The sequence below is a fragment of the Oryzias latipes genome, chromosome 16 (assembly GCF_053564925.1).
Source record: "Oryzias latipes strain Hd-rR chromosome 16, Olatipes_Hd-rR_3.1".
NCBI classification, from domain to species: Eukaryota; Metazoa; Chordata; class Actinopteri; order Beloniformes; family Adrianichthyidae; genus Oryzias; species Oryzias latipes.
In genome coordinates, this window is record NC_136252.1 from 18,633,343 (window position 1) to 18,661,302 (window position 27,960).

General features: G+C 41.2%; 3 protein-coding genes across 5 annotated transcripts in view; all 3 read right to left on the bottom strand.

Annotated features, from left to right (window-relative positions):
- Position 1: 1 nt before the first annotated feature.
- cyp21a2 (cytochrome P450, family 21, subfamily A, polypeptide 2) lies at positions 2-4,430 on the bottom strand. 3 transcript variants are annotated; one of them, XM_078932939.1, is made up of 12 exons: positions 4,337-4,430; positions 3,410-3,601; positions 3,243-3,332; positions 3,017-3,171; positions 2,826-2,921; positions 2,516-2,626; positions 2,358-2,444; positions 1,687-1,770; positions 1,498-1,611; positions 1,235-1,401; positions 808-911; positions 2-709 (listed from the first exon to the last, which is right to left on the bottom strand). In XM_078932939.1, exons 1-12 carry the CDS (start codon positions 4,377-4,379, stop codon positions 456-458), a joined length of 1,497 nt encoding a protein of 498 aa, XP_078789065.1. In that variant the 5' UTR covers positions 4,380-4,430; the 3' UTR covers positions 2-455. The 3 variants fall into 3 exon arrangements, with proteins under 3 accessions (XP_078789065.1, XP_004078124.1, XP_020565772.1); XM_004078076.5 differs by lacking the exon at positions 4,337-4,430 and adding an exon at positions 3,693-3,848; XM_020710113.3 differs by lacking the exons at positions 2,358-2,444; positions 2,516-2,626; positions 4,337-4,430 and adding an exon at positions 3,693-3,848.
- Positions 4,431-5,205: 775 nt separating this feature from the next.
- On the bottom strand, positions 5,206-13,141 carry tnxba (tenascin XBa). The gene is made up of 15 exons (XM_023964402.2): positions 12,979-13,141; positions 10,310-11,975; positions 10,091-10,222; positions 9,330-9,989; positions 8,874-8,996; positions 8,629-8,772; positions 8,417-8,536; positions 8,181-8,336; positions 7,992-8,101; positions 7,651-7,783; positions 6,672-6,823; positions 6,492-6,588; positions 6,239-6,400; positions 5,731-5,894; positions 5,206-5,659 (listed from the first exon to the last, which is right to left on the bottom strand). Exons 2-15 carry the CDS (start codon positions 11,847-11,849, stop codon positions 5,561-5,563), a joined length of 3,792 nt encoding a protein of 1,263 aa, XP_023820170.1. The 5' UTR covers positions 11,850-11,975; positions 12,979-13,141; the 3' UTR covers positions 5,206-5,560.
- Positions 13,142-15,639: 2,498 nt separating this feature from the next.
- c4b (complement C4B (Chido/Rodgers blood group)) overlaps positions 15,640-27,960 on the bottom strand; it is a 32,512-nt gene continuing 20,191 nt past the window's right edge. The window contains 25 exon segments of the mRNA NM_001104697.1: positions 15,640-16,109; positions 17,177-17,312; positions 17,421-17,504; positions 17,583-17,687; positions 21,938-22,027; positions 22,113-22,215; positions 22,304-22,378; positions 22,654-22,744; positions 23,314-23,482; positions 23,548-23,638; positions 23,706-23,765; positions 23,856-24,014; positions 24,096-24,289; positions 24,416-24,578; positions 24,731-24,826; positions 24,936-25,128; positions 25,242-25,320; positions 26,222-26,428; positions 26,502-26,591; positions 26,682-26,733; positions 26,815-27,030; positions 27,116-27,255; positions 27,345-27,415; positions 27,504-27,618; positions 27,704-27,916. Of these exon segments, the coding sequence (NP_001098167.1) occupies positions 15,968-16,109; positions 17,177-17,312; positions 17,421-17,504; positions 17,583-17,687; positions 21,938-22,027; positions 22,113-22,215; positions 22,304-22,378; positions 22,654-22,744; positions 23,314-23,482; positions 23,548-23,638; positions 23,706-23,765; positions 23,856-24,014; positions 24,096-24,289; positions 24,416-24,578; positions 24,731-24,826; positions 24,936-25,128; positions 25,242-25,320; positions 26,222-26,428; positions 26,502-26,591; positions 26,682-26,733; positions 26,815-27,030; positions 27,116-27,255; positions 27,345-27,415; positions 27,504-27,618; positions 27,704-27,916 (3,134 nt within the window). The 3' untranslated portion in view covers positions 15,640-15,967.

Here is a 27,960-nt window from a genome sequence, read left to right on the forward strand (position 1 = left end):
GTAAATGTTATGATTTAATTAATACAGCCTCAGTAGATCTTTATAAACACAACAAATTATTTTTTTAAACATAGTTTTAATGTTTTGATCAATGTCAAAGCTCTCTCTCTCTTTGCTAAAGTGTTGTAATTTTCTGATAAGGGACAAAATAAAAAACAATGTTTTCAGAGGTCAAGTTGAGGTTTTCATTGCTTATCCACAAGATGGTGCTGTCAAGCCTGATGAAAGTTTGAAAGGAGCTTCTACTAAAGTCATTTGTAGAAACTAGAGACAGACTGATTCAGAGAATATAAGATATATATTCAAGATATAATATAACATAAGGAATTGCTGCTGATTTCCACATCAATCCTGTGTTTTCTCCTTTAAACTAAAAACAAGTCCACTGAAAGACCTTTTAATCACCACAGAAGTGAACAAAAAGATGCAGAAAAACACACAGGCGCTGTGGTGTGTCAAGGACCGATTGCAGGTCTCGGACGAGCTATGACTTTGTAGGGCTTGATTTTGAGAACGACAGTGGCAATCCCTCTGAGGTCAGGAGGGAAGACGTTGCTCTCAGGGAGGATGAACTGGAAATCTCTCAACAGGTAAGCCGTGAAAAGAAAGAGCTCCATTTTGGCAACAGACTCCCCCAGGCAGAGCCTCGCTCCCCCTCCAAAAGGCACAAGGGCACGGGTGGAGCCTCCTCCACCTTCCAGAAAGCGCTCTGACCAAAACGGAAAGAGAAAGAAGGAGAGGAAGGACTTTATTTGAAGAGGGCTCAGAGTGAAAGGACGATGGTTGCACTCAGATGTGGAGCGGGACCTGGTTTGAAGCTGTACGGCTCAGACCAGACTGCAGGATCGTGATGAGCTCCAAAAAGATTAGGAATGATGACAGAATTCTTGGGAATGAAGAAACCTGCAATACTAAAAAAAAGCAATTTTCAAAAAATACAAATAACAAGAAAGTTGTGTTACAACAGGTAACTTTACTAAAATGACACTGAAAGCATTTACGTCTAAGTGTGGTTTGCACTAAGAAGTTATCAGTGGTACATTTTAACCTTCAGGGAGGAAATCTGATGTGAATCAAGCTGACAGATCCTCAGGTCAACAAAAACCCCATATGACTTTATAAAAATAGAAAAAATTCAAATTCTTTTTTCAAACGTGGCTAAATCTCTTAGCTTTACCCAGTAAATACGGACAGCTTTACCAGCAGGGGCGTCATTCACTGATGTTCAGCTAACCTGCTGTTTCTGATGGCTCTGTGTGGAACCGCTAGAGGAGCAACTGGTCTGAGTCTGAGCACTTCGTTGACCAGAGCACACAGGACAGGCAGTCTTTGTCTGTCGCTGTACTTTGGATAACGTCCTTCTGGAACTGTGCACAGCTCCTCATATACTTTGTCTTGTATCTGAGAGTTCACAAAGAAAAAACAGAGACACATTTTGATGGAATTTAGGATGTTTTTGGATCATTTTCTTTGTGAAAGAACATAAAAAAACAGTGCCTCTGGCCTGTGTAACAGGAAGGCCACGGTCCAGTTCAGCCAGGCTGCCGTGGTTTCAGTTCCCCCAATGAGAAGATCCACAGTCGCCATGTGAACATGGACATCCGTCAACAGCTGCAGAGAACCAAAAGTGTCATTCTTCATCACTTCCTGCTGCCGTGTCTTCTGCCAATAAGCTATTGCACAAACCTGTCCTTCTTTAGTGTTCTGATGTTTGTCAAGAGCTTGGAGGAGGGATCCAGTTATGGAGTCTTCACTTTGATGCCCTTGCAACTGAACAAATAGAACCCTACATAACCATTCAAATCATATTTGATACACGCATTTGTGGGATCCCTATCTCATGATCATGATCCAAACTTTCCTTAAAAGCCCGTTGGACATAACCTGTTACATTGTTCTGCCCTGCAGTTCATCATCATTCCACTAGGGGTAGCAGAAAAGGCTTTTCCTGCTCATTTCCAAATGGTTGCTTCCATTCAATCTTACAAACACTTTTGGCTGGAAAAGATTTGCTAATTTTCAAAACTTTATGGTAAGAGTAACTCACCTCTTGTTATTCCTTTTTTTTTTAAATGACTACTTGCCGAATTGAAAGAACGCAAAATGTGTTGATATTTAACTCTTTATAATCCTGTTGCAACATGTCAAAAATGTGCAGATCAAATTTGAGACAGTATGTAAAGAAGCTGAACACTCATGTCCAAATTCTTTGCAACAATTTCTTTTGGATTTCAGCAAATATTTTAAAGAATAAAATTCCCCCAAAATGCCATTTTTTGTCAATTCTGGGATAAAGTGGTCTGTATAGGATTAAATACTGTTCTTTGTAGGATGAGTTTACATTTTTGATGACTCACCTTAAAATTATCAAGGTGTTGCTTAATGATTTCATCTCTCCTGGCCACCTCTTTAAGAAGACGAGCAAATACGGGGTTGGGCAATTTCTTTAAAAGAACAAGTGATCCCTGTTATTGGGGTTGGTCAATTAGAACAGTAGCGACATTGTAATACTGACTCTCAGCAGTGGGAAGGAATCCAGTGCAGAAATCCAAGAGGACCCCCACAGAGACACAATCTCATTCAGACAGCTGTGCAGCTGCTGCAGCTCTGATGAGCTCTTATCGTACTAAAGAACAGATGGAAAGCTGCGTCACAACCAGACGGCACATTGTCCTCACCTTTATGCAATACAGATGTCCAAATCGGCAAAGCAAACAGTGACTTTGCCCATTCCCCCAACACAAAAACACACAGCTAGGTACTGGTGTGATGCAATTGCTCCTGGATGTTGGTTGAAAATCAAATCCAAGAGAAATGATACTCACTTCTTTACCGAAGGCCAAAGTGGTGATGACATTGCTGGCTGCCACTGTGAAGTCTTCAGAGAGATCAACAGGGCTGCCCTGGTAGCCCATCAGAACCTAAGCGGCAAAACAAGCTGAGCCTTATCTGTCTGTGTTGTAACTTTGGAAAAACCCAACGTTTGCTTGCTGGAAGAGTTCCCCGTGTTCTTTACCTTTCTCAGATGAAGAGCCTGCCTCTCAATCACACTGTGTAAAGACTGCTGGCAGCAGCGCTGCAGGGCGCCATGGACGAGGCGGCGATGTGCCCTCCACTCCTCAGTATAATCCCCAAGAGAAATGTTCCGTCCTCCCCCAGACACAATATCACCTGATAGGTGAGAATTGGTTATGATGGCTGTTGTGGTTCATAGAAAATGAGCTAAAAAAAAAGGGTTTCACCTGTGTATGAGATTGGCCTCCCAGCAAAGTCAGACCATTTCCTCACCAAAGTTTCTCTTATCAGTTCTCCACTATTAAGCACCACCATGGCTTAAAAAAACATGAAGTTTTGAGTCAACATAAACTAAGATCATAGGACTGTACATAACTAATAAATAGGTGATTACTTGTGTTTCCACATTTAAGGCGGTAAATGCTCCCATAGCGTTGGGCGAGGCTAGTCAGGTGAATTGGTAGGTGATCGTGCATCAGCTCCATCATATTGCCAATCAAAAAGTGGCCTGGAGGGCCGGGAAGTGATGGAGGTGCAGAGCGAAAAAGAAAAAGATACAAACCCTGCAGAGGTCCAGATGCTGCTCCTACAAGGAGGAAGAAGAAAGAGTTAAAAATGATCCACCCAGAACATGTTAATAAATTATTTTTAACAGTCTGATGCAGTGGTTTTGTCACCTCCTTGTTGACTTTTTTTTCTTTGACAAGAAATCAGCATCAAAATTAAGAACAGAACAAACAAGAGTACAGCCCCAGCACTGACTGCAGACATTTCTGAAGCCATTCTGTTCTGGTGCCGGCGTCACACTTCAGAAAGCGGACCGGCTCTCTGCTCCTCGTCTTTATAGTCGGCACATCCCCTCGGCTTGATGTGATGTTTTCACTAAAATCAAGGATGTCTAAATATTTTCAGGTCAACAAATCTAGATGACTGCAAGCTACGTGGAAACATCTAGTGTGATAAACACAGCAGAGGTTTGGTGAAGGACATAAAGCACACCACTGTCCACATAAACAGCAGTCTTGCAGATACATTTGACTTAATCCACTGAGTATTTTTTTTCTGTTTTATTAGAATTTAGACATGGGCTGTGTGGTGGTGTAGTGGTTAGCACTCTCTCCTGGTTAGAATCCTAGCTGGGACCTTTCTGTGTGGAGTTTACATGTTCTCCTTGTGCATCATGGTGTCACGTGAGGGGGAGGCTCGAGAGCCGGTAGGACCCAGACGCAGAGGCGGGAGGCAAACAGTTCCAAGACCAGGGGGGTTTAATAAACAACAAACAAAAGGCGCTGCAGAGCAGGATGACAAAACAAAAACTCACTGTGGCGTGGCACGAAACATGGCATGAACGGACGAAGACACATGAAGACGTTAAACACACGACCAGAAGTTAATGGACCAGCACAGGAGGAAGGCAGAGACAAGACTTAAATACAGACAGGGCAGACAAGACACAGGTGAACACGATCAGGGCAGATGGGGACCAAAGGAAGTAAAGCACAAGAAACAAGACAAGACAGGAAACCTTTCAAAATAAAACAGGAAACAGAAACAAACAAGACAGAACAAGAACTAAAATGAAAAAACACGACACAACAAACTCAAACCATGACACATGGGTTCTTTTCGGGGTCTCTGGTTTCCTCCCACACTCCAAAGACATAATTCATGGGTAAATTGATGATTACAAATTGTTTCGATGGGTGTGAAGGTGTTGCTGAAGCTTATCCCATCAACCCCGTGACCCCAGAAGGGGTTTGGTAGGTTTGGAAGTTAAATGAAATTTATGTATTCACTTTTTTTTTTACTACAAATAGGCTACACGGTGGAGTAGTGGTTCACACTCTCACCTCACAGCAAGAAGGCTCTAGTTTAAATCCTGGCTGGAACCTTTCGATGTGGAATTTGCATTTTCTCTCTGTGTTCGTGTGGGTTTTCTCTGGGCACTCAGCTTCCTCCAACAGGCTTAAAATGTATTTCATAGGTTAACTGATGACTCAAAATTGATCCTAGATGTGAATGTGAGAGTGATTGCAACAGAATAGTGATCTGACCTGGGTGTAACCCCCCCCCCCCTACACCCAATAAAAGCTGGGATAGTCTCCAGCAGCCCTATATCCTCAGAAGGGATTTAGTAGGTTCAGGAAATGGATGGATGTTTTCTACAAATAACACAAGGAGACCCAAGACCCACATTAGCCTGTTTTATTTCCATGCAGTAAGACAGTGCATATTTAGTTACAGCAGTGGTGGGCTGTCAAACCATGTTGGTGAAAAAACATTAAAGACTTCAAAGTGAAACAGAAAACTCAAACTGATACCGGCTTTCTTCTTCCTTGTTACATCCAGCAGAAGCACAGTCAAAACATATAAAAAAATAACCAAAAATATTGAGTAAAGAGAACAGGTTCAGGTTCAGCTAAATAAACTACTGCATGGGTTTACAGATGGACAGAGGCATGCAGCAGCTTTATAGTTTTACTTTTCTGAAGCTCTGGCTGTCTTGCAGATCAGGGACTGTCTGCTGATGGAGAGTGACTCATTTTTAGCCATGAGTTGCAGAGGAGAACCAGGAGGGTCTTAACTTCATCTCTGTGAAAGGAATGGAAGAGTCTTTGCCTTTCCAGTCTATCCAAACTATTCCCTGCAAGGAAGGAAAGAATGAGGTTAATGCTGCGCAAGCAATGCCGTGTCACAGAAGGTACAAAGAAATACCTGATTTTTGCTGTGAGCGCCATAAAGGCCATTTAGATTGGCCTTGTAGCAGTTCTTGTACCACCAGCCTCCCAGGTAAGACTTGGCACAGTGGGTCTCCAGGCGATCGGGGTCCTTATCGCTAGTGGAAAATGGACGTCCACTATGGTACCTCATTGAGTCGCCTGACAGAAGAATCCACATGCAGTTAAATGTACATTTTTCAGTGTTTGTTGGGCCTGCTCAAAATTTTGTGGTTCAATAAGAACAACTCTAAAATTTGTTCGTTTTATTTTTCACCTGCATATATAATGATTAAAATAATCTAATCATTGTCTTCTCACTTTATGATCCACAATACCCTGCTTATCCTGGTTTCTGATTTTTTTTCTTTCTTTATTTAATTAGAGACAAATATCAAATCTCAAAAAAAACAAAATCTTGAAAAGATCAGAATTTCAAAGCTCCTGTCATTGTAGTATTTTACAATTCCATTAAATAACTGCAAACATTCTGTGTTCTAAGGCACCTGCTGTTCCTGTGTATCCAGACACAGTAAGGGTATAGTTCCTCTCCTCTGAAGCCACAGAAAAGTTGGTATAGTGAGCATACGCCGTGTCATTTCCTGATTGCAGATCCACTCTCAGACTCACAGGCCCAACACTGGTCAGGTTGTGCAGGAGCTCATTACCTGGCAACAAGCAGGGGCACAAATCATTTTTGGCAAAATTAAAACATTGATTTAGATGCACATATCAAAAAAGAGCTTTGTCTGGATGTACCAAGCCAGAATTCTTCACTCAGATTTCCAAACCCCACACTGTATTCAGGCCAGGTTCTGTAAAAATCCGTTTTTCCATTCATCCTTCTCTGGAATACCTACAAAAAACACAGGCTCAGCTGTGAGCTTTTTTTTTATGCTGGTCTGGTTTAAGGTGTGAAAGACACAAGCAGCCTGTTACCGTCCAACCGCCTCCATCAGCCTCCATGTCACAGTATACTCTGACTGCCTCTCCCTCTTTCCCTCCTGGGTAAATGTCGACTTCCCCAGACTCTGAAGCTCCATTCAGCAGCTCTTGTGAGCAATCCATGGGAAAAGGGAACCGCAGTTTTCCTGGGTGGTGAGGAGAAATGTTGAATGCAACATTGAATTTTAAAATGCATACATAAATAAAATGTTGAAGATAAAATTAAATATTTAAACTTGTTAGTCTTTGGGATATTTCATAATTAAGAAAATATACTGAGGAGCAAAGTCAAGCATCACTACTTTTATTTGGATTTAAGCAGAGCCCCATCCACAACCTCACAAAGGTATAGTAAGGCACAATAAATGATCTGACTTTGGGTTCAAGAAGCTTTCCCAAGCACTTCTGGAGAGCTTTTTTGCAAGAGATGTTGGCAAAAAATTGGAAATTAAAACTAGCGAGCGGTGGAGGCCAGGTGCTAACATCGGGTACCTGCAAGGATTCTGCCAAGGAAGCAAATTCTCTCTATTTGAGTCAAACTAAAACATCAACCATTTAACCACATAAAAGCCCATTAAGGTCAAGATCTCTTTTTAACTCTTTAATACCAGAGCTTTAGCTTCAGTGTTGGCATCTTTTGACTACCTCTTCAACCGCTAATGCAATTTCAGATTCTGAGGCGGAGAAAAGCAGCCTTGCAAGTTACGCAACTTAGGTAAACATAAACCAGCTGATTCTGTCATTATGCACCACTTAACATAAGTAATGTGTTGGATATAGGTGCATCGCTGATATGAAAACCGCTTTTCTCAGAATCAGCTGATTCACATTTATCGTGTAGTTTACGATTTGTCAAAGAGCTTTAAGATTTCATAACTACATGGAGGACATTAACAGAACCTTTCTTGACAAAAATTACAAAATACATTCAGACATATGTTGAAAAGAGTTTTGAACAGATGCATAACAATACCTGTGATGAACTCTGAGGTAATCACAGATGTGTAGTGTCCATTTTTCTCCCCTTGTACAACAACAACGTAGCGTGACATGGGCAATAAGCCTGTCAGCTTATATTCTGTGACAGTGGATGCCAGGATCACCTCCTATCACAAACACAGTCATTTAGTGCCTTTTAGATTTGTAAATAAGCTAGGTAAGGGTTCCCCAACCCTGATCCTCATTGTCAGAAGTCTTTTTGATGCCCTAAGCAGCGAAGCATGAAAAACAGGGTGACTTGTGACCCTAAGGACGAGGACTGGGGAACGCTCTGCTAGGTATAGTTATGTGTCATAGACAAGGGATCATAAACACCTTTTTCTCTTTTCCTGGGACTTCATAGATCACTCTGTAGCTCTGATAAACAGTGGGTGTTTTCCAGGCAATAACTGCAGAGCGAGCCCAAACTTCACTGGGTTTAACCACTGACAAGGAAGACATAACTTATGGGTTGAAATCCTCCCATGGGAATCGGAAATCCTATTTAATGCCATAAATGCATACCATTCGCAGTGGTAAAAGATGTTGAGATGGCTGTACTCTTCAGACTGTCTTTTTGGCTAAGCATTTTGATGGTGTAGATAGTGTCTTTCTGTAGACCTTTCAGCAGGTGCTCCACTGAGGTTCCAGACAGCATCACTGTTACCGTCACATTAGGAGCTGTGGTTAAGAAAATACATTTTTTTTTTTTTTAGCTATCAGCACTTGGTATTGATGAAAAATGACCTATGGACACTCACTCTTGGAGGACTCATAGCTGATAATGAAGCGGTCAACTTTCCCAAGACTGGGAGTCCACCGTAGCAAAGCTCTATTGTGTGTCACGTTAGTGACTTGAAGATGTTTTGGAGGGGCGGGGACTGCAGACAACAGAATGATCCAGAAGAAATTACATTCATTGTTTCTCAAAGTAAACCCCTACAAATAAATGTGAGCCTCTCCGTGCATTTACCAGTGGTTACAATGGATGTGAGATCATCACTCTGGGCTGCGTCGTTGGTCGCAGTGATGCTAATCATGTAAGAAGTTCCCGGAGACAACTTAGGCAAGACAACATGAGACTGTTTGGATCCCAGTGACACAAATCGACTTTCCCCTGAAAGGAAAAATATATACATACATACATAATTCATCTTTTTTTCTGATAGGAAGAGAAGTGTTTGATTGCACTATCTAAATGGAGAAGTTTTAACAAACCTGACACAATGTTGATGTACGTAACTCGGAAGCCTGTAAATGTTGCCTTTGGTTTGACCCAGGAAACACCAACAGATGATTCAGTGACATTACTGAAAACCATCTGTGTTGGAGGCTCAGGGCCTGTCAAAAGAAGGCAAAGCAAATGCTGAATTGGGTTTTATATCTTTGTTTTCAATTTTCTACATCTCTTTATTTTATTGTTTTTTTCTTAATTTTTTTGGAAAGTGTGACAGATGGACATAAGGGCGTACTCACAAACCCTGCCTTAGTGAAAAATACTTAAAACTCTTGATTCTACGATAAGGTCTACTCTACTGCACACTGGCCCACCTAAGCCATCCACACCACAGAATGCTGAACAACTTAAACTAGACCACAAACATCAAATATGCTTGGGTATGATAAGGATTGTTTAATGCGAGTACGCCCTAAATGTGTCATTGTTCTAATAACCTGTAGTTGCTGTCACTCGGTGGGTTCTTGATCTTCTGCTTCCTGCCATGCCATAAACTTGCAGGACATAGCGTGTGTTTGCCTGAAGATTGGTGATCTCCACAGAGCGTGCGTGGCCTGGGACCACCACAGAGGTCCTCTTAGCTTCAGTTTCTGATCCAGCAGCTTTTCCAGAGGATGCAGTTGTACTTTCATTTTCCACCATAGTGGTGTTGCCCGCAGTCGAGCTTTTGTCCTGTTCCTCGACTCTCAGGGGTTCCTTTTTGTCGCCATCCGACAGTAGCTCTCGTTTGGTCACTGTAAACTTTTTGAACATCTCTTGTGGCGCTAACCATGTGACAGTGAAGCTGTGTGAGGAGATGTTTGCCACCTTCACTGACCCTAATCCTCCTGTCCTCCTGGTCTCATTAATGGTTGCTTTGTTCAAGATGACTTTGTCTGATGCTGCAAGAGTGGTTGCATTTGTAGCGTTCTTCTTTTCAGGTGGAATAGACGTCTTTTCGTTGTGATGGATCTCATTTCCCTGAGGCTCGTCTTTTGGGTGGTCAGATTTAGGGTACGTTTTTGCAGGGCTTTCTTGGTCATTAAATTTTGGGACAATTTTTTGCTTTTCAGAAGTGCCTCCTTGCTGTTTTTTGGTTTTTGCTGTAGTCTCATTTTCTTTCAATAAAAAAACAATAACAACACATTGAGTCATATGAGACAGAATACAAATCAAATCTGTACCACTTGTTAAAACAACAAAGAAAATTTCTACTTACTTGTATTACAATCTGCCCCTTGTTTGCACTTACTGCAGTCTGCACCCATGAACCCCTGCTGGCAGATACAGCTTCCCTTTTCACACCTTCCATTTCCACTACAGCCATTTGGACATTTAGTAGAACATGGGCCTGGATGTAAAAAAAAGCAAAATAAAAATCCAGTGGATAATGTGTCAGATTAAAAAAAAATTGGAAAACATGGTGAAAAAGACGTACATTGTTCTTTTAGAAAGGACATCTCCTTTTCTAGCCGGGCTACTCGATCTTTCAGGGCATCCAACTTAGCCTCATGTCCATCAGGGCAGCCCCCCGGCTGCAAGCTTATCTTATGAGTCACCACCAGAGGATTGCCAGGTGACAGCTTCACTTCTTGATCCTTGTTGTTTGAGTCACAGCCATTACAGATGACCACTGTTACTGGCTGTGAAGCAGTTGGCTGTTTTTTGTTGGGGACCTCAATGGAAGTCTTGTTTAATGTTGCTACTTTTAAACCTTTTCCATCTTTTATTGGAGGCTTTGTGGCATTGACCAGGGGAATGGTAGAAACAGTCTGATTGATGCCTTTGGTTATCTTTGGACCATCGATAGTATTGGTCTTAGTGGACTGAATAGTTTGAGTAGAGTTGCCTTCAGTTTTCCCTCTATGACCGAATTTGTTGGAAATTGTGGGATTGTCTGATTGCTGGGGTTTGTTTTTGGTGGACTTTCCAGAGGACGTTAATGGAGAGCTAGTGGAAGCTGACGGAGCATTTTGAAATGTCTCATTTTTGACAGCCTTGCTATGGCCGGTCGTGGCAGATTCAACAGTTGTTGTGTGATTGGTCGGTTGCAGGGGTTTGTTTTTGATAGGTTTTGTGGTATGAACTAGTGGAGACTTTGTGGCTTTTGATGAAACATTTTGAGCAGACTCCTCCTCTTTGGTCTTGCTGTTATGGGATGAATGAGACTCATTCACATCTGTTTGATTGAGTGATGGCAGAGGTCTATCTGTGACGGCTTTAGCAGTGTGAGTTGAGGGAGATTTTTTGGATACTGAAGGAACATTTGGAATTGTCTTATTTTTGGCAGTCTTGCTATGACTGGATAAAATAGGTCCATTTGAAATTGTATGGTTGACTGTTTGCTTCTGTTTGTTTTTGATGATTTTGTCCATGCGGACTGAATGAGACTTAACTGATGATGATGAGGCATTTTGAGCAGCTTCACCCTCTGATAACTTCCTATGATTTGATACAGTTGGGACTGTGTGATTGACAGATTGGGGTTTGTGTGTTGACAGTTTTGCAATGCGGGCTAAAGGAGACTTTACGGATGTTGACCGAACATTTGGCGTTCCGTTGGAACTAAGCTTCCCTTTTCTACCTTTAGCATCACGGGTCAACTCATCCGAGACAGTCTGGTTGGCTAAATGCTTGCCTTTGTTGGACACTGCTTTGTTCGTCTTAGGATTTTTTGCTGCTACTGATGGAGCATCTGTAGGTCTGGGTCTACTTTTGCCAGCCTCAGTAGTGTTAACTGATTGAACTTTTAGTTTAGTGGCTGAAGTGGGTAAAACAGTCTGATTTACTGGGTTTGGTTTAAAGGTGGGGTGAAAGTTTTGCGTCGAAGCCAAAGGTGGGATTTTTGGTTTAGAAGAGTTTAAAACCTCACGGATTTTAGTTGTGTTTCTCTCTGCGCCATCTCTCTTCTTGCTGGTTGTGGTTTCAGAGGAGGCAAGTGAGGTTAGAAGGAAAAGCAGTCCTAGAGTAAATAACATTTTGAATCAGAAGCTGTGACCAGCTATAGCAGGGTTTTTGAAGGACTTGTGTATGCAGCCAAAAAAAGATAACTTCCTCCTTTGTACTCCAAGAAAAAGTTGATGGTGGACTTTACCAAGTATTTCCTGAAGAGGAAAAAAAGAAAAAAAAGGTCTCAGTTATGTGTTTAAAACAGGAAATCTTATAACAAGTTAATTTAGACCTAAACTGTATGTCAGAGCAATACTGCTCTCTTTCAGCATTGATCAGCTCATTTTAACAGAGTTCCCATTCAGACCTCTAAGCTGGTTTTGCTTCAGCTTCAGGCTTGATGCCTTGTTCTGAAGTTAGGCTGCATTTTGCCTCAAATTGCAATGATGGACACATTTTTCCATTTTTGGTTTTTCACAACCGAACTCAGCATTCCCATCTTCAACCAGGACACTTTTGTTTTAAAGTGACATTTATTAAAATTAATGTGCTACATTTTATTCTCTGACTAGAATAAACAAGTTGACACTCAGTTTTGCTTGAAAACAGCTTTCACATTCTAAAATATTAGTAAAAAATAGTTCCAATTTTCATTCATTGTTACAAATAAGATTTAAAGTTTTTATTCTATTTAAGGTTTCCAAATTTAATTTAAAGTTTATTGAACTGTTTTTCTGAAATACATTTAACCAGATTAGCCTGATTAAAAAAAAATCTGTCTTGATTGAAATACTAATCCAGTATTTCAATTTAACATCTTGATTTACCTGTCTTGCTCAACACGATATCATCTAATAAAACAAATATATAGACACTTACATAAATAAAAGGGCTAAATAACAACAGGAAATATGATTTTATTGGACAATTTAGGAATTTATCAGTTACAGTTGTACAAAACACTATGTTGAAGGGCAACACACTGAGGCTAAAACAAACACGCTTTAAGTAGTAGACATATATATTTATACGTATAAACTTTAAAGGTATAAACTTTTCATATGTTTAGGTAATGATTCAAAGCTTCAGAAAACTTGTAAGAATTACTAAACTTGATTAAAGAGAACTGAATTTTCTTTCTATCACAATCCTAATAAATTACATAAATTACAGATAAATTGGTTGAACATAATTTAAAGCAGAAAAAATTAAAGTTACCTCATAAATTGGGGCTCCCGCTCCAAATAATCAGGAAAAACTATTAAGCTATAATTTGGATGTAAAGAGGTTGGAGCAAAGGACTGGCACTAGAGAGACAGAGTGAAGAGGACTGCTCTTCCATACCGACACTCCCCAGCACACACACATTTTATATGTACACACATACCACCCTTACACCACACCTCATGCTGCAGGCTCACAATCATGATAGGAAATGTTGGAGTTGGAGTAACAGAAATGTAGCATTTCTTTTATAAAAGCACTTCAGGTCTGGTCAAAGCTTTAGAAAACCTGCTGGACTCTAGTTTTCACTGGGATTTAAACTGATTTGAATTATATAATACCTTTTTTTCCACCTCACATTTTCCTAAACATTCTTAAAGCAAAGCTTTCCTATGCTGAAACACAATGTCTTCAGTGTCCCTCAGTCTGTTTGACTCATTGTGGGTTCAGATCTCAATCAATACACAATAAACACCAATTTGCTGAGTTAAAAATCAATACATTAATAAAATTGTATTTAAAAAATCTTGATGTAGCTCATATGTAGGACCACACTGTAAGCATTCACTTGCTCTCTCTGTGGGACTGAGTCCTCTCAACATATGAATCAGCAGTTTGTTTAAAGTAATGACATGTAACTACCTGGGAGTTATGTAAGTAACCAAATAACCGCCAGATTTAAGGAGAGCTTTGTGGGTGCACTGCGTCCCTGGCTGAGTGGCCACCCACCATCCGTCCTTTTGTTAACCACATGAATGCATGTCCGCAGCTCAGGAGCTTAGTGCAAACAAGCCTTGAAGATAACATTGCCCACATGAACCTCTATCTATCTGTCCATCTGTGGATGTTGAGCTCACCTGAACTCTGGTGGGGACCAAACTAGTGAACCGGTCTCCCAGAAAATAGGGTCTTGGGTCACTTGCAAATGAATCCTGGTGCGGTTCAGCTAAAGCAAACTTAAAGCAGACTGAAAAGCAGAAGCTAACTTAAGTCTATAAATTGAGTTGCAGCTCTGATGACTTGGGGCAAAAAAAAAACAGGAAGATGCTCAATTCAAATAAAAATGATAAAATGGGGATGAACATGGCGTCATAAGAATATGCAGACACTCTTACTTCATTTCTTAGCCTTGAATGGTCTCGTTTTTTGCAATACTGACCCTCAATGGGTCGCTTCTGTACCTGCAGGATGATTTCAGGCACATAATTCCACTTTTTTCTGCTCTTAGTATACAGCACCCTGATAGAGGTGTAAAATGCATCAGTATTTCACGTTCATTGGAATCAAATCTGTGTCACTATTCCTGCTCTTTAAGGAGTTTCTTCATCTACTGATGATTAACTCGTCAGAAGCAGTTTTTTTAGATTCTGAATGTATAAATGCTGTATAAATTATGTTAAAAGGAAAAAAAAAAAGGTGATGTTGTCAGTCGATTTGCAACCAAAAAATTATTGTCCGCAGTTTTTTTTCCTGAATTGGTCTGCTAAAAAAGTATGAAATAAGTAAATAAAAAATAAACATAAAAAGATTACACTACTGGGTGGTCCCCTTGCGCCTGGTGGCAGGGTCTTTGTACTGCTCCTTTCAGCACCACAGACCACCCTTCCATCTCTGACCCTGCACTGGCCTTTTTGAAAAAGGCTACAGTACACCTGTGAAAATACAATAATACAAACTTCAACAGCAAACATCTATGCTGATCAAGCATATTTACCCTGTCAGGATTGGTAAGCATCTCATCAAGGACATTTTGGGAAGTGGACTAAGAAACTAAATTAATTTATATAAAAAAAATGCTATTTTGTCAGGTCGGCATTTCACCAAACTTTATTGACAGCCTAAATCTTTCTTTAGCTTTTGTCCAATAGTAATCAGAGATGTTTTAAGTGTGTCTCGTGTCAAACGTGCAGCTTTTTCTGCAAGTATGACACTATTTGATGCACAAATCATCATGTCTTGAACATTGACACGTTTTGTGACAAGGCTACACAGTAAGGTTTTCGTTTCAAATTTAATGTTGGCAACAAAGTAACCATGAGATCTGCTTATTTATTTCTCCTGTATTTATTCAGATTGAATGAAAAGTCTAATGCTAAGGCTGAAACAGGGAAGGCGTTGAGCTGGCTCGGAAATGACAGTCGGTCTCCCAGTGTTGCTTTCGTTGGACCGGGCCTCACAGAGTAGAATAATATGTGCACAGAAGCCTTCACTTATACTCTCACTCTTCAGCCTCACTGCCCCCATTCCATCCCCCCTTCCCACCTCCATCCCTCTCTTTTCTTTAAATCGTTGAATTGCACTCAGTGCCTTCTGCATCAAGTCCCATATTTGGCCACAGTTAACATAAGAAAACCTTTTTTGAGAAGGAAATTTGAGGCTGCAACTGCACTTCAGAACGATTGCTGGGCTTAGTGTACCCCCCCCCCCCCCCCCCCCCGCCATGCTGCTCAGCTTATATATGTCACGTAGGGAAGAGGTTAACATTGACCAAAGCTATGGTGAGTACAGAGACCCCTCTCAGATCCTTCGCTGACCGTAAAAAAAAAAAGTGTGGAGGGGGATGAAAAAATAAATATATTCGACAGGAAAGCTAAATCAAGCAAAGCTGAATCACACCACTGGAAAAGACATGAATGAACAAATGCACATTTTTCAACAAGAAGCTTTAATGTTTTCTCATTGCTCTTTGAACATTTTTGGATAAGTCATATTTTGCAAAGAAGTCTGAATACACAAAGATATGAAGTGTTATGTAAACTGAAAATAAGCATGTGTAAAGAAAATAATGGTCATATGTGCTATTAAAACACTTAAAAATTACAAATATTTAAAGTCAGCCTGAAGCAATCATGAATAACGTCTGACTAAGTGATTATTATCATTTTATATTTGAAAATGGTGTTATGGCGGAGGCAAGCTAATTACTGGCATGTTAGCTGATTGGATTTGCTGTTTCTGGATTACAGTTGAAGTTCAGACTGTTTCACTGAGTGCAGCCATTCATCTTGTACTCCTCAATAAATTCATTCAACTGTTTACAGTTATTCTTGTTGAATGATTTTTTACAGTCCTCTGCAGAAGGCATTTTTTCAACCCAGGTGTCGGATTCCAGCAGGTACTGCATTCTAAAAAAGAAATGACAAGAAAATGTTGATAAAATATTTTTCACAATAGAGATGACATTTTGCAAAGAAAGTTCTGTTAGGCACTAAAATTTGTGTTTCATTATAACCTGTGATTTAATATTTGTTTTTTTTATCACTGTGAGGCTCAGGTTTGGAGGTCAGGGACATGTGGTACGTCTTCATAAGAATGTTTAGTGACAGTAGCTCTTTGGAAAAGCTGTGTCGTTTAGTACATTTTTTTACTTTAAATAAATTTTAAAATAAAGCTAGATAATTAGCGCCTATATTACCTTGTGTTTTATTTTAACCACATCGCTGTCGAGTTGCACAGCTCAACCAGTGTAAACAGTGAACACTTATGGATAAGTTAATTTCAGAGATCATTTCAGCACATCAGATAACCTCTTTGTACATCAAGATTAGCCAGTATATATAGCAAGTATAGCTAAAATAGAAAAGTATCATTTTCAATCATTCACTTTGTGGTGATAAAGATCTGTGGTGTTTCTATCATGTTTTAATTAAGACACCTTTATTTTTGAAATATTGTTAAAAAAGTTATTCAGATATCTTAAAGAGTAACTTATAGTTGTCATTTACATTTTGACTGATTTTCTCTTCTTCTGAATTTTCTTTTTGTCTAGTTCCCAACTGTAAATCACACAGGTTAGTAGTCAATGACCTAAATCTTTTCATATGCATTTCTATATTCATGTATTTCATTAAAGTTTTTTTTCTTAAAAGAAAGAAAAATGGTTCTGAATAGAATTCAATTAACTTACAGTTTAGAAATGGTTAAATCAAATTCATCAAATAATAAAATGACAGGAGAAGTAACACCTTATTGGTGGAATTTTGCAATTTGTGTGAATTGTACTTTGAGTTTTTTTTAATTTAAGAAACTCTGTAAAAATAGTGTCTTTATGTTATTAGTGATATATCTGGGAAGTATGAGCATCTTTGCATAGACTGCTTCCCCGGCAAACGTGTCCTGGATGAGCGGAAGAAGATTGATGGATGGATGGATGGATGGATGGATGGATGGATGGATATCTGATCCCACTTACTTTCCATCTGTGTCCGTTGTGGAGCCATCTTTGCCCATGATAAGGTACTGATTTCCTACTTCCAGCTGGCCTTTGCACTGAAGCCTCTTGGCAAAGACTCGGACAGAGTTCTCCTTCTTAACGAGGAGATCTCCACCTAATGAGCAATAGTGAGTCAAGATATTAGAAATAAAAAGTCTGATATATGGACACAACGTCATTTCGGGGTCAATGTTCTAACACTGAAGTCTCAAAAGTTACTTACTTGACTTGAGGACATTAGCTATGTTTGCTTTATACAACTCAAAGTTGCTCTTCAGGGAAACACTGTTGACAGTCACAATGTATGCTGCAATACAACAACAGTCCCTGAATATTGAGTATGCATTCAAGTCAATATATTACATTCTATCCATAAAGTACTGACCATAATCCACCACTGGATAGAAGCAAGCATGTTCGACACGGTCAATCTTTTTGATTTTTTTGGATCCATGTGATTTGAATCTTTCCTTTACCTTATAGCAGGGTCCTAAAAGCAATGAAGGAAAAATGGGTATCAACAATCTATGAATTGGGTTAATGAAGCAGTTATAACCCTTTCTCCTAGAACCCTCCTCTCACACTTCAATTGGATCTTGCATGGACTAAATGATTTATAGTCAGAATGAGTGTGAGGACTTTACCACAGTTGCTCTTTGTGGCTCTACAATGACACCCAAACCCAGTTTTCTATGTCCACACCAAGTCTCAATCCAGTGAAAATGAATGGTGACTAGTTCAGGTCATCATAAAAGATGAGTAGCCTCATCTCATAAACCTAAAGGCTGTGACTGCTGAGTCAGAGCTAAGAACAGTAATCATCTGCAAAGAAAGAAACACAAATCCTGAAAACTCAGCAGAAAAACTTTTGAGAAATAAATCTGTGGGGTTTTCTTAAAGAATCTCCTGATTATGACACCCATCTGGAACAACCCGGACATCCTTATAAACAAAAAAAATGATTCACTTCCCAGCTTGGCAAGCAGGGGGCATAAAACAACTAGAGCACGTAATTATTGATAGAAGATTCATAACTCCCCAGGAACTTCAAGACAAACATGGAATAAATAACTTCTTGGAATATCAGCAACTTAAATCAAGTATTATTAAAAAGTATAAATATAAAGACGACGGTTTAAAGCTACCAGATGTAGTTAGCACTCTGATTAATTTTTCAATGAATAGAACTCTCTCCAAAATATACAAACTTTTATGTAATTTAGATAACAATATTGCCCTTCCAACAACAAAATGGGATGCAGATTTTAGCATCAGCACAGATGAAAGCTTCTGGTCAGAACTCTGTCTTAACACCTTTAAACTGACAAAAAGTCCAAACTTGCAGCTAATCCATCTCAAAACTCTTCACAGAATTTACTAGACTGGACAGAGGATGCTCAAGATGTGTCTCAGTAACTCAGACATTTGCGAGCACTGTGATAGTAATCTACCCGACAGCTACATGCACGCACTGTGGTTCTGTACACCTGTCCAGGCTCTCTGGCAGCAGGTATGTGCCGATTTATCAGTCTGGCTTAAGGTTTCAATCACTGCCTCACCGTGCTTGGTGACATGAGTGCCATCGATATAGAAGAAGGATTAGCATCTATCATTTTCATAACTCTTTTTATTGCCAAAAAAACTATTTTAATAAATTGAAAAACAAGAAAAATATAAACATAAGTCAACACAGAAATCTGCTGTTTGATCATATCAGCTTGGAAAAAATGTCAGCCCAAAGTTCAAGTAACTTTGAAAGAATTCAGTCTCTCTGGTCTCCTGTGGCTGACTCCATGACTTAAGGGGTGGGGGGCTTGGTCGTCGCTGCTCCTTGCCCTTCTGCCGTGGTTTGGGGTGGGGGTCGGGGCCTCCGGTGCCTTGCGGGGGCGGTGGGGGCTCCGTTGGTCGGGGGGTTGGGTCCGGTGCCTGGGTGGGGCGGGCTGGGGCGCTGCGGGGTCCTCTGGGCTTGGGTGTGGGGGTGCGTGGTGGGGTGGTGGGGTGGTGGTCTGGCTTGGCTTGGGGGGGTGGTCCCTTTGCCTGTGCTGGGGGGGGGGGTTGGCGGGGGGCCCTGCTCGGGGGGGGGGGGGGGGGGGGGTTGGCGGGGGGCCCTGCTCGGGGAGGGGGGGGGGGGGCAGCGGCGCTGGATGGGCTGCCCATCTGCACCTGGGGCTGGGATCGGCCCTTCCCTGGCTCTGGGACGGGACAACCCTCTCGGGGCCCCCGGTCGCTCTGGGTGTCATCCGCCTGGCTGCGGGGTCTGGGGTGGGGTGGGGTGGGGGGCTTGTCGGCCCTGTCCTGTGGGGGGGCGTTCTGGGGGGGGGGGGGGGGCACTATTGGTACGGGGCGGGGGGGCTGACGGGTCGGGGTCTCCGCTGAGGCAATCGGTGGTTGCCCCGGCCGGTTGGCTGCCTCGGTCCCGTCAAGGCCTGACCAGAGCTCTTCTAGGGCCGGCGTTTGGGGGTGGGGGCCTGGGCTTGCTCCGGGTGGGGCGACGCTTTCTGGCTCCTCTCTCTCTGTGTGGGGTGGGTGGTGCCGGGCCTGGGGTCTCGGCGCTTCCGGGGGTGGGGTCCCTGGGCTGGGTGGGCCTGGCCCCTTTGCTGGGGGCAGGGGGACAGCTATTTGACCACCGGGGGACAGTCTACCAGCTGTCCCCAACTTACCCCCTTCCTCATATAACCTCATATTAGGGTGAGGGGATGGGGGGTCTAGCCTGCGATGCGCCTTGGGGGGGAGCTACTTGGCAGTGGCCCCCCTCCTATGGTTGCCGTATGGAGTGGGCCCCCCCTCTTTCGGTTTTATTTGCACCTTAGACATGTAGGGTCCTTGGTAGGGGGGGTGCTTGGACATCACTGCCAGCAAGCAGCAGATGTCCTCCTAGCACCCTACCCGCCAATTTTAACCGCACCTTAGACATTTAGGGCCCCTTGGTGGGGAGGGTGATGGGACATCACTCTGAGTAATCAGGAGATGTCCCCTTAGTGCTCTACTCGCCAATTTTAACTGCACCCCCCTTAGTACACACACCCCTCCCCTTCAATATATACATTCCAACATAAACACACACACATGCACACACACACCCTCTCAAACACACATACACGCACACACATTTTGCAAGGAAGGTGGGACCTTGGTCCATCTGTCCCCTACCCCTTCCCTGGTGGGGGGTGCGGGCCCCTTGGCGACGGCGGCCGTGTCCCCTGGGTGCCGGCTTCCTGGGCCCGGCGGTGCTCTCTCCGCGCGGTGGGGGGGGTTCACATTACACCTGAGCCGGGGGTGTTCGTGTCCCTGGGGGGTGGGGCCCCGCCAAACTTCCAACAGTGGCCGAGCCTGGTCGGGCCATATTTACAACACCCCTTGTGGGCCCCCTTTTTTCCCCGCAGTTCCCCCCTCCTGGGCGGGGGCGGCGGGCCCCTGCCTTGCTCCTCCCTGGACCAACCGTGGGCCGGGTGGGTGGCTGCCTGGAGCGCGGAGCGGGTCTCCCTTGGGGGGTCCTGGCTCGTACCTGGGGTTGGGGCGGGGGGATGCCCGGAACTCCTGGGTGGTGGTGGGTGCTCGTCTGGGGCTGTGGGCGTCCCTCTCCGGTGGGGCCCTGCGTTGGGCTCTTCCGGCGCGGCTGGGGGGCTGCTTTCCTGGTTGGGCTGGGGCGGCGCTCTCTTTCCCTCCGCGCCTCCTTGCTCTCTGGCTCTGGGGGCCTCGCGGCGGTCCTGCTGGCCCTGGCCTGGGTGGCGGTCTTGGTCGCCCGGGGGGCGGTTGTTCCCTGCCGTTGTTGTGTGGCGTTGGGGGGATTCCGGCTGCCGCTGCTGCTGCGGCGGGGGTCTGGGTGTGGGGGTGGCTGGGCACTCTCCCTCCTTCTTTTCACATTCCACCATCCATTTTAGAAGAACATAAACACTCACCTGAGCACAAGTGTTAGCTCACCTTTGCACTAATAGTTTGCATGATTGAATGAATGAAATATTTCACACTAGTTGGTTTAAAGGCATAGGTATGCGTTTGTGAACACTATCTGTTTTGTGTACATGTTGACATGTGGACATTTTTGCAGCTAGCAGGTATGTTGATAACATTTGAGTGTGTGTGTGGACAGGCCCCACCCTTTTTGTACTACATTTTAACCTTACCGTAATGATAAACAACCAGTAAACCTGTCTGCTCTATGCTGCTTCATGGTCTTACCCCCCCCCCCCCTCTCACTATCACCCCCCCCCCCCCCCCCCCCCCTCTCTAACATCCCTCTCTTCTTCCCTTCTTTACAACACCCGAGATTTTCAAACATGGTTGAAATTAATAAAGTTTGGCCTCAATTACAAAGGGGTTTATCCAGACATACCTTTGGTTTGTCTGAAGATTAATAACCCCTCTTGTTAAAGTAAAATATGTCCAACACAAGAGGCCCTCAGCTCTCATCTGCCTGCCTACCTGTTGGACAGGACAAGTTAGAAAAAAAAATAAAAAATCTCCTGATTATTTTGAAGTATTAATCGGCCCTGTTTTGTTAAAGAAAGCTCAACCTAAGTTTTAGGGAAGCTCCTATATACCAGGAATTAGAAAATACACATCAAATATTGGATAATTGTTACAATTTCTGCTGATTTCCAACTTTAAAGTATCAAAAAAAGAGACAATTTCCAGCAAATACTATAAAAGCAGTTACATTGGTGACCGGTACATATAAAAATAAACAAAATCTTGATTTTATAAGACTTAATGCATCAGTAGACATAGGTTTTAGCTTACTTTCTGCACACTGGCACACGTCCTCTGAGCATAGCGTGAATATCATCCTGTTTCTTCTTGGGGCAGAGTAAAATATTCTACACTTTCTTTCTGAAAAATAAAACACCAATTATTTTACATTAATTATACTTATAATTTGTTCCTGTTCGTTTTTTTAACAGAAAGATCTGCTTACCTGGTTCGTAGTAATCATAAAACACAGCTTCAGCCGGCTGGAGAAGGCCAACTGGTACAAACTGTTCAGCATCAAATTTTATGCATTCCTTCTTCTCAAAAAGCTAAAGAAACATTTTAAAGATAAACTTTTTTAGTAAATATAGAGAAAAATACAAAAATAACATTGACTTTTCTTGATTTAAAATGCACCTCATTGAAGTAGATCACCACTTTTCCATTGATGAGCTCATAATGGGTAATGTACTGTTCAGGTGGCCGCTTTAACTGAGATGAAAAATAATAAATTAATTGTTTAATGTAAACTGATATTGGCTTTTTGACTTTTTCTTTTCTTTTAAATACTTAAAGATTTAGTTGCCAAATTAAAAGCAGACAGAGGAAATTGTAATGTGTTCCACATTACAATCTGCTTTTTTAAAAAGGTTGAAAAAGGTGTGATTATTGGTACATGAATGCAGACATCGGAAGAAGAGGTTAATACCACACATATTTTTCAAGCATGAATAACAATAGTCAAAAGAAAGTAGAAAATGGTAAACCTTTTCCAGGTCTTCCTTTTTAGCCTCAAATCCACTAAGTAACGTGATGTCAGCAATGGCCATTCCTGTCAGATTCCTGGTTGAGCTGTGTCTGTGCCAAAAAAAACCAAACTAAATTAAACTCAAAACTATGGAAATCGGGAACGGCATACCCTGCTTTTTTTTCTTTCCCCATTAGCTTGTGATAATGACATAATTTTCTCATGATAATAACCTCTACCTTTTGGTTTTTTCTCTTCTTTTTTGTAATAATGACATCTATCTCTTTATCACAAGAGAACAACATTTTTTGGTTCATGATGTCAAGACCACGAGATTGTCTTTGACAACAAGGCCCAGGATCAGTGAGCCAAGTAATCCATTATAGGTTGATAAGAGAAATCTTCTCTGATGAACTGCTTCATTTTGCTGCAGATTGTAGAAAAATGAAGAAAGTATATTCTTCGTTATCTCGCTACATAAATATCTTGATGACATAACAACATTTGTTATCCTGTAATAACAACATCTACTACCTCATTATTACAAGAAAATGGGCAAAACAAAAAGGTAGGCCGTTTTCGACTTCTATACAAAACTAAGCAGAAATATTTTTGAGTGCAAAGCTCTCATCTTTAAATATTTAATAATCAACAATCCTGATTCCGATCTCCTACTGACCTGACACAGACCTCGTAGGTAAGAAGGTTGGCTGCATTCACGTCGTTCTCAAGATCTCTTCTGCTTCGTGTGTGAGAATCAAACCAATTATCTGCCGATCGTGAAACTCGTGAGCCATCTTTGTCTGTTTCTTCATAGTCTCCATAGTCATAGTTCTCCAGGATCTCAGCTGCAAGGACAGATCTTACTGAATGGGTGGGGTGATTTGCTTTTAGTCAAAAGACAAACGCTCACCGGTGTACTCCACCTTCCCCTCCACCGTGACACTGATAGAAACATCTGTACAGTCATCTTCAGGGTCCAACATATGGAAAGCTTTGACGGTCTACAAAAAGGATATTCATACAAAGTATTGTCATAAAATATTTAAATGAGAAATGAATCAAGCTTACTTTAAACTTGATGTCTCCTTTTCCTTTCAGCTGCACGGTAATTATGTTCCCCGTTAGAGACTAAAACAAACATTGTCAAGGGAAAAATGATTAAAACTTAGTTTGTATTTAGTTATTTATTAAGTGCATAAAGAATATTGTCTATGATACCTTCATTTCTGTTTCCACCTTCTCTTTATTGTTTTTCATAGAAAGCTGAACAACTTGATTCTTTCCTGTCACACTGAACTCTGCCTCCACGTTTGCCTCAGGGCATTCGCCCTTCTTCAGCTCGTACTCTGAAAGGGCCTCCAGGGCTAAGATGGTGTCCTGTGGTGACAAGAAACTGCACTCGCGATCTCTGAAGAAAATGATATGTTTCAAATTAGTCTCAGCAACCATCATACTTACATGTGTTGACAAGAAACCTCCATTATAATTTTCCTGGCTGATCAGCCAATGGGCTATTTTGTCCGCCCACTCCCCGTTTTTAACTTGCACTGCAGTCAGGAGAGCATATGCAGTCGTCTGTATCGTAACACCATCTGCCCGTTCTTGATTGGCCATGTTGGGATCATCAGACCAGAAGTAGCGGTCATTGCGGGCTGATCATTTAAACACAAAGAAAATGTGTTGAATAATTAAACAAGTACATATAATATGTTTGTTGTTCTATGCCTGGATATTTGACTACTAAGCATTCTTGTCAAAATGCTTTGGATTTCACATGCCTTCTTTGACCATTAATTGAAGTTTTTTCCATGCAGCCGTGCGGTTTCTTTCCTCAGACGGGCAAGTTGAGAGGCAGTAGGAGGTGATGGCCATAGCATAAGGGTGTGTGATGTTTTCAAGTTGTAACTGAAGATACTCGATTGCTTTTGAAATGCTTGTTTTCTGTACAAAAGTAGAAATTTAAAAACGTTTTTTAATCAAACTGAATTTGATTTATTAATGTGCTGGTCTCTTGGTTCCAAACAGCTTTTTCATTTTCAGTAGATACTGTGGTATTCTACATCAACAGTGTCCCTCTCATTTTTAAGTCTCACCACGTTAGTTTGGAGTTCGTCTGGCAGAAATGGAAGGGAACGGTTCAATGCAAGGGTGATAAAAGCTGTCATGGCAACGTCTTTGTTTGTTCCTGTCTGCATCAAAAACGACATTTATTTCCTTCAAACTGAAACTTTTTATTTATCTAATAAAAGAACAACACGTGATTATTGAAAAATAGATCTTGACAACACGTGTGGTTACCATAGAGTCTCTGTGTATCATAGGATGTGGATCACCAAATGTGCCATCAGTCTTCTGTGATGACAGCAAAAACTTGACTGATTGTGAGATTTCGTCCTGTGGTACGACTTTGAGACGTTGAGAACTTGGTCCAACAGCAGTGCTCTGACGCTCTGTTACCAGAGATAACATTTTGACCACAAGAGCAGTCACCCTGAAGAGGACAAAAGAAGTTCATTTCAACTGCCAGTTTACACATCCTTTGAATGTTGTCATTGCTTTTTAATGGAATAAAAACAATTACTCCATTAAAAAGAAAGTACTCACCAAGTACTGTATGGTACTGATGACCATGCACCATAAGCACCCGTTGCCTTATTCTTAAAAGTAAGAATTCTCAAATACCCTGAAAGGGTATCAGAAAAAAATCACATTTAAAAAAATATTCAAAATGTAAAAAAAAAAAAAAACCTAAAGCAGAAGAATGCAAAACTAAATAAAAGCAATATACAAATAGTTCAAATTCAATATAAATTGTTCGACTTAACATTTTTAGGAAACTAATCTGTTCTTTAATTTTCCTCTGCACCTAAGTCTCCTCTACCTAAGGCAGCCCTGTTAACAATGTGATTTGTTTAAATATAGCTGTGCAAACAATATATACAATATACAATATTTTTCAGTCATAGTGGAGGATGCATTTTTATATTACCCTTTCCAACCAGGCTATTTTGCACAATCTTTCTTTTTTTTTTACTTTTAGGGTCAAATTCTTACAGATACGCGGCTTGCAGGTTTTTTGCAGTTACAGCTCATAGCAACTGCTAATCTATCTTGCTTGATAACTTTTTCCCCTTAGTTCTTTTATTTTTATGTTTTTTGTAAAGTATTTAATTAGTCATGGGAAAATATTATTTATAGTTAAATGCTTCATACTAAACAGTTAAACTAAAGACGATAAAACTATATTATTGTTTTTTAAAGTTTGTTTAACTTAATTTTTAACTTCCTCTTACACCAGAAATTGGTTAATGCAACATAGTGTGAGGAGTTATGCATTTAATACAGGATTACTCAAATGCCTGCAGAGGTTTTGTGTGTAAAGAGGCTCTGTAGACACATGAGACAAAATTTTAAATTCACTCATCCATTCATTAATTTTTAATTGCTTTACATAGTTTAATTGGTGTAAAAATTAAAAATTCTACCTAATTAGGGTCATTTTTATAGCCTTTAGTTTTAACAAAGTAGTTTTTAAACTTACAGTGTTAAAAGTAAGGATATTTGAAAGTTTGCTGTAGTCTTACCTTGTTCCATCTCAGAGAGAGCCACATCTCTGGCTCCTGGTTCAAGAGTAAACCACTGTTGGCTTAGGTCCAGATAACGCATGGCTAAAGTTGTTGGTGCAAACGTGGACATCGTCTGTTCTAAGCATCCTTTGTACAGATGTATCAGGTTGGAAACTTTCTCCGGATTAAGGAGATTACTGACTTGAGAAGTGCAAAATCCATTCGCTGTGAATTGGATCATTTGTGGGGTCAGACTCTTGTGGTTCACAAAGACACATGCTCATATGACGATCCTCACCTTCCATTGAAATGAATATATTGGAGCTGGACTCAGGCACTGTGTTGTCTGGTAAAGTCCCAATAATGGTGAGAGTCCTTGTGCTATTTCCTATCCAAACAAACATATTTTTCTATAAATAAAAAAAGCCCACACATCTACAAGAGTCAATTAGATGTCATCAAGAACAGTACAACTTGCCATCTAAATGAATCACTTGGGTTTCCTCCAGTCTATTTTCTGCTCCTTCTGTCTGTAAAGTAAAACATGTTTAGCTTTTGTTTTACAATACATAACAATATTAGACTTAGCACATTGTGTCTTGACCTCTAACCTTCACCAGCAAATTTTTTTGCTGTGCATCAATTCCCATTTCGGTCTCATTATCAAAGAGTCTTATTTTGATGGGTATGGAACCCGTTACCATGGGGACGGCAGAGAAAGAGACAAACTGTGACGAGTGTGGCTTCACAACGGTCGTCACAAAGGAACTTTGAGTGGCTGAAGCAGGAGAGCAAAGTCCTTCGGTTTGTTCCATATGCACAGCCACCTGAAGATGTGTTAAGGGAAAAATGTAATATAATGAATTTGACTTTGGCATTAGTAATCTCCAGAGCAACTTTAGTTGACTCTACCTTTAGTTCTTTGTCATCGTAATTGTAGATAACAGGTGTCACAGACAGTTGCTCATATCTTTTCACTGAATATGGCAACCTCAGAGACACAAATGACTTCTTGAATGCTTTGATCTCCTGTGGTTTTACTACACATAAACCTAAAAAAAGATAGAATAGAAATATGGAGGACTTTCTAATAATACGTTATTAAATTTTTAAGTTAGGATGAGTCAAGAGTTGCTCTCACCAGATGTAGGAGAGAAGGTGACAACTTGAATTTCCCATGTGGTGATGGAATCAGGCAGGGCCAAATCGTATCTAAAAGGTTTTGATGAGTGTCAATTAACTTTACATGACACTAAACTGTACTGTATTTCCATGAATGTTTGGAAAAAAAAGTTTTTACCTTCCTTCTTTGTTCACTTCAAAATCTGTGAATGCAAAGCTTGGTGGAAAATATCGGCGAATGTACTGATTAGTACTGTCCTTGAAGAACTCTTCAATGTCATTAGTGGTAGCACCTGGACATGTGCATAAGACAGACATTTTAACGCTACATAATGAGTGTCTATATCAAGCTAATGAAACAGAAATTTAAAATCTTACTCCTGCCAAATCCACTTTGGCCTTCCTCCAATATCTTTCTCCGTCTCAGGATCTCGGTCTCCGTGCAGCATTTTTCAAAGGCAGCAGCACAGGCTTCACTGCCTCCCACCAATCTGACCCTTGCTGCTCTTTCTCTGCACGTTCGTTTCATGGGGATCAGAGAAAACGCCTGAGCACAACACAATTGTAGTTCGGTATCCTCGTAGCCTGATTCTGAAGGGGAATTAACCCAAAAAAGGTTATCCATATGCAAAAAA

Excerpts from the sequence above, each read along its gene's own strand:
- cyp21a2 (XM_004078076.5), bottom strand. The coding sequence starts at position 3,798 with ATGGCTTCAGAAATGTCTGCAGTCAGTGCTGGGGCTGTACTCTTGTTT. Across the intron at positions 3,172-3,242 it reads GAGGCCAATCTCATACACAG|GTGATATTGTGTCTGGGGGA; the intron begins GTGAAACCCTTT and ends CTCACCTATCAG. Across the intron at positions 2,445-2,515 it reads ATTCCTTCCCACTGCTGAGA|AAATTGCCCAACCCCGTATT; the intron begins GTCAGTATTACA and ends GTTCTTTTAAAG.
- tnxba (XM_023964402.2), bottom strand. The coding sequence starts at position 11,849 with ATGTTATTTACTCTAGGACTGCTTTTCCTTCTAACCTCACTTGCCTCC. Across the intron at positions 8,537-8,628 it reads CACATCCATTGTAACCACTG|TCCCCGCCCCTCCAAAACAT; the intron begins GTAAATGCACGG and ends TGTTGTCTGCAG. Across the intron at positions 6,589-6,671 it reads CTGATGGAGGCGGTTGGACG|GTATTCCAGAGAAGGATGAA; the intron begins GTAACAGGCTGC and ends TGTTTTTTGTAG.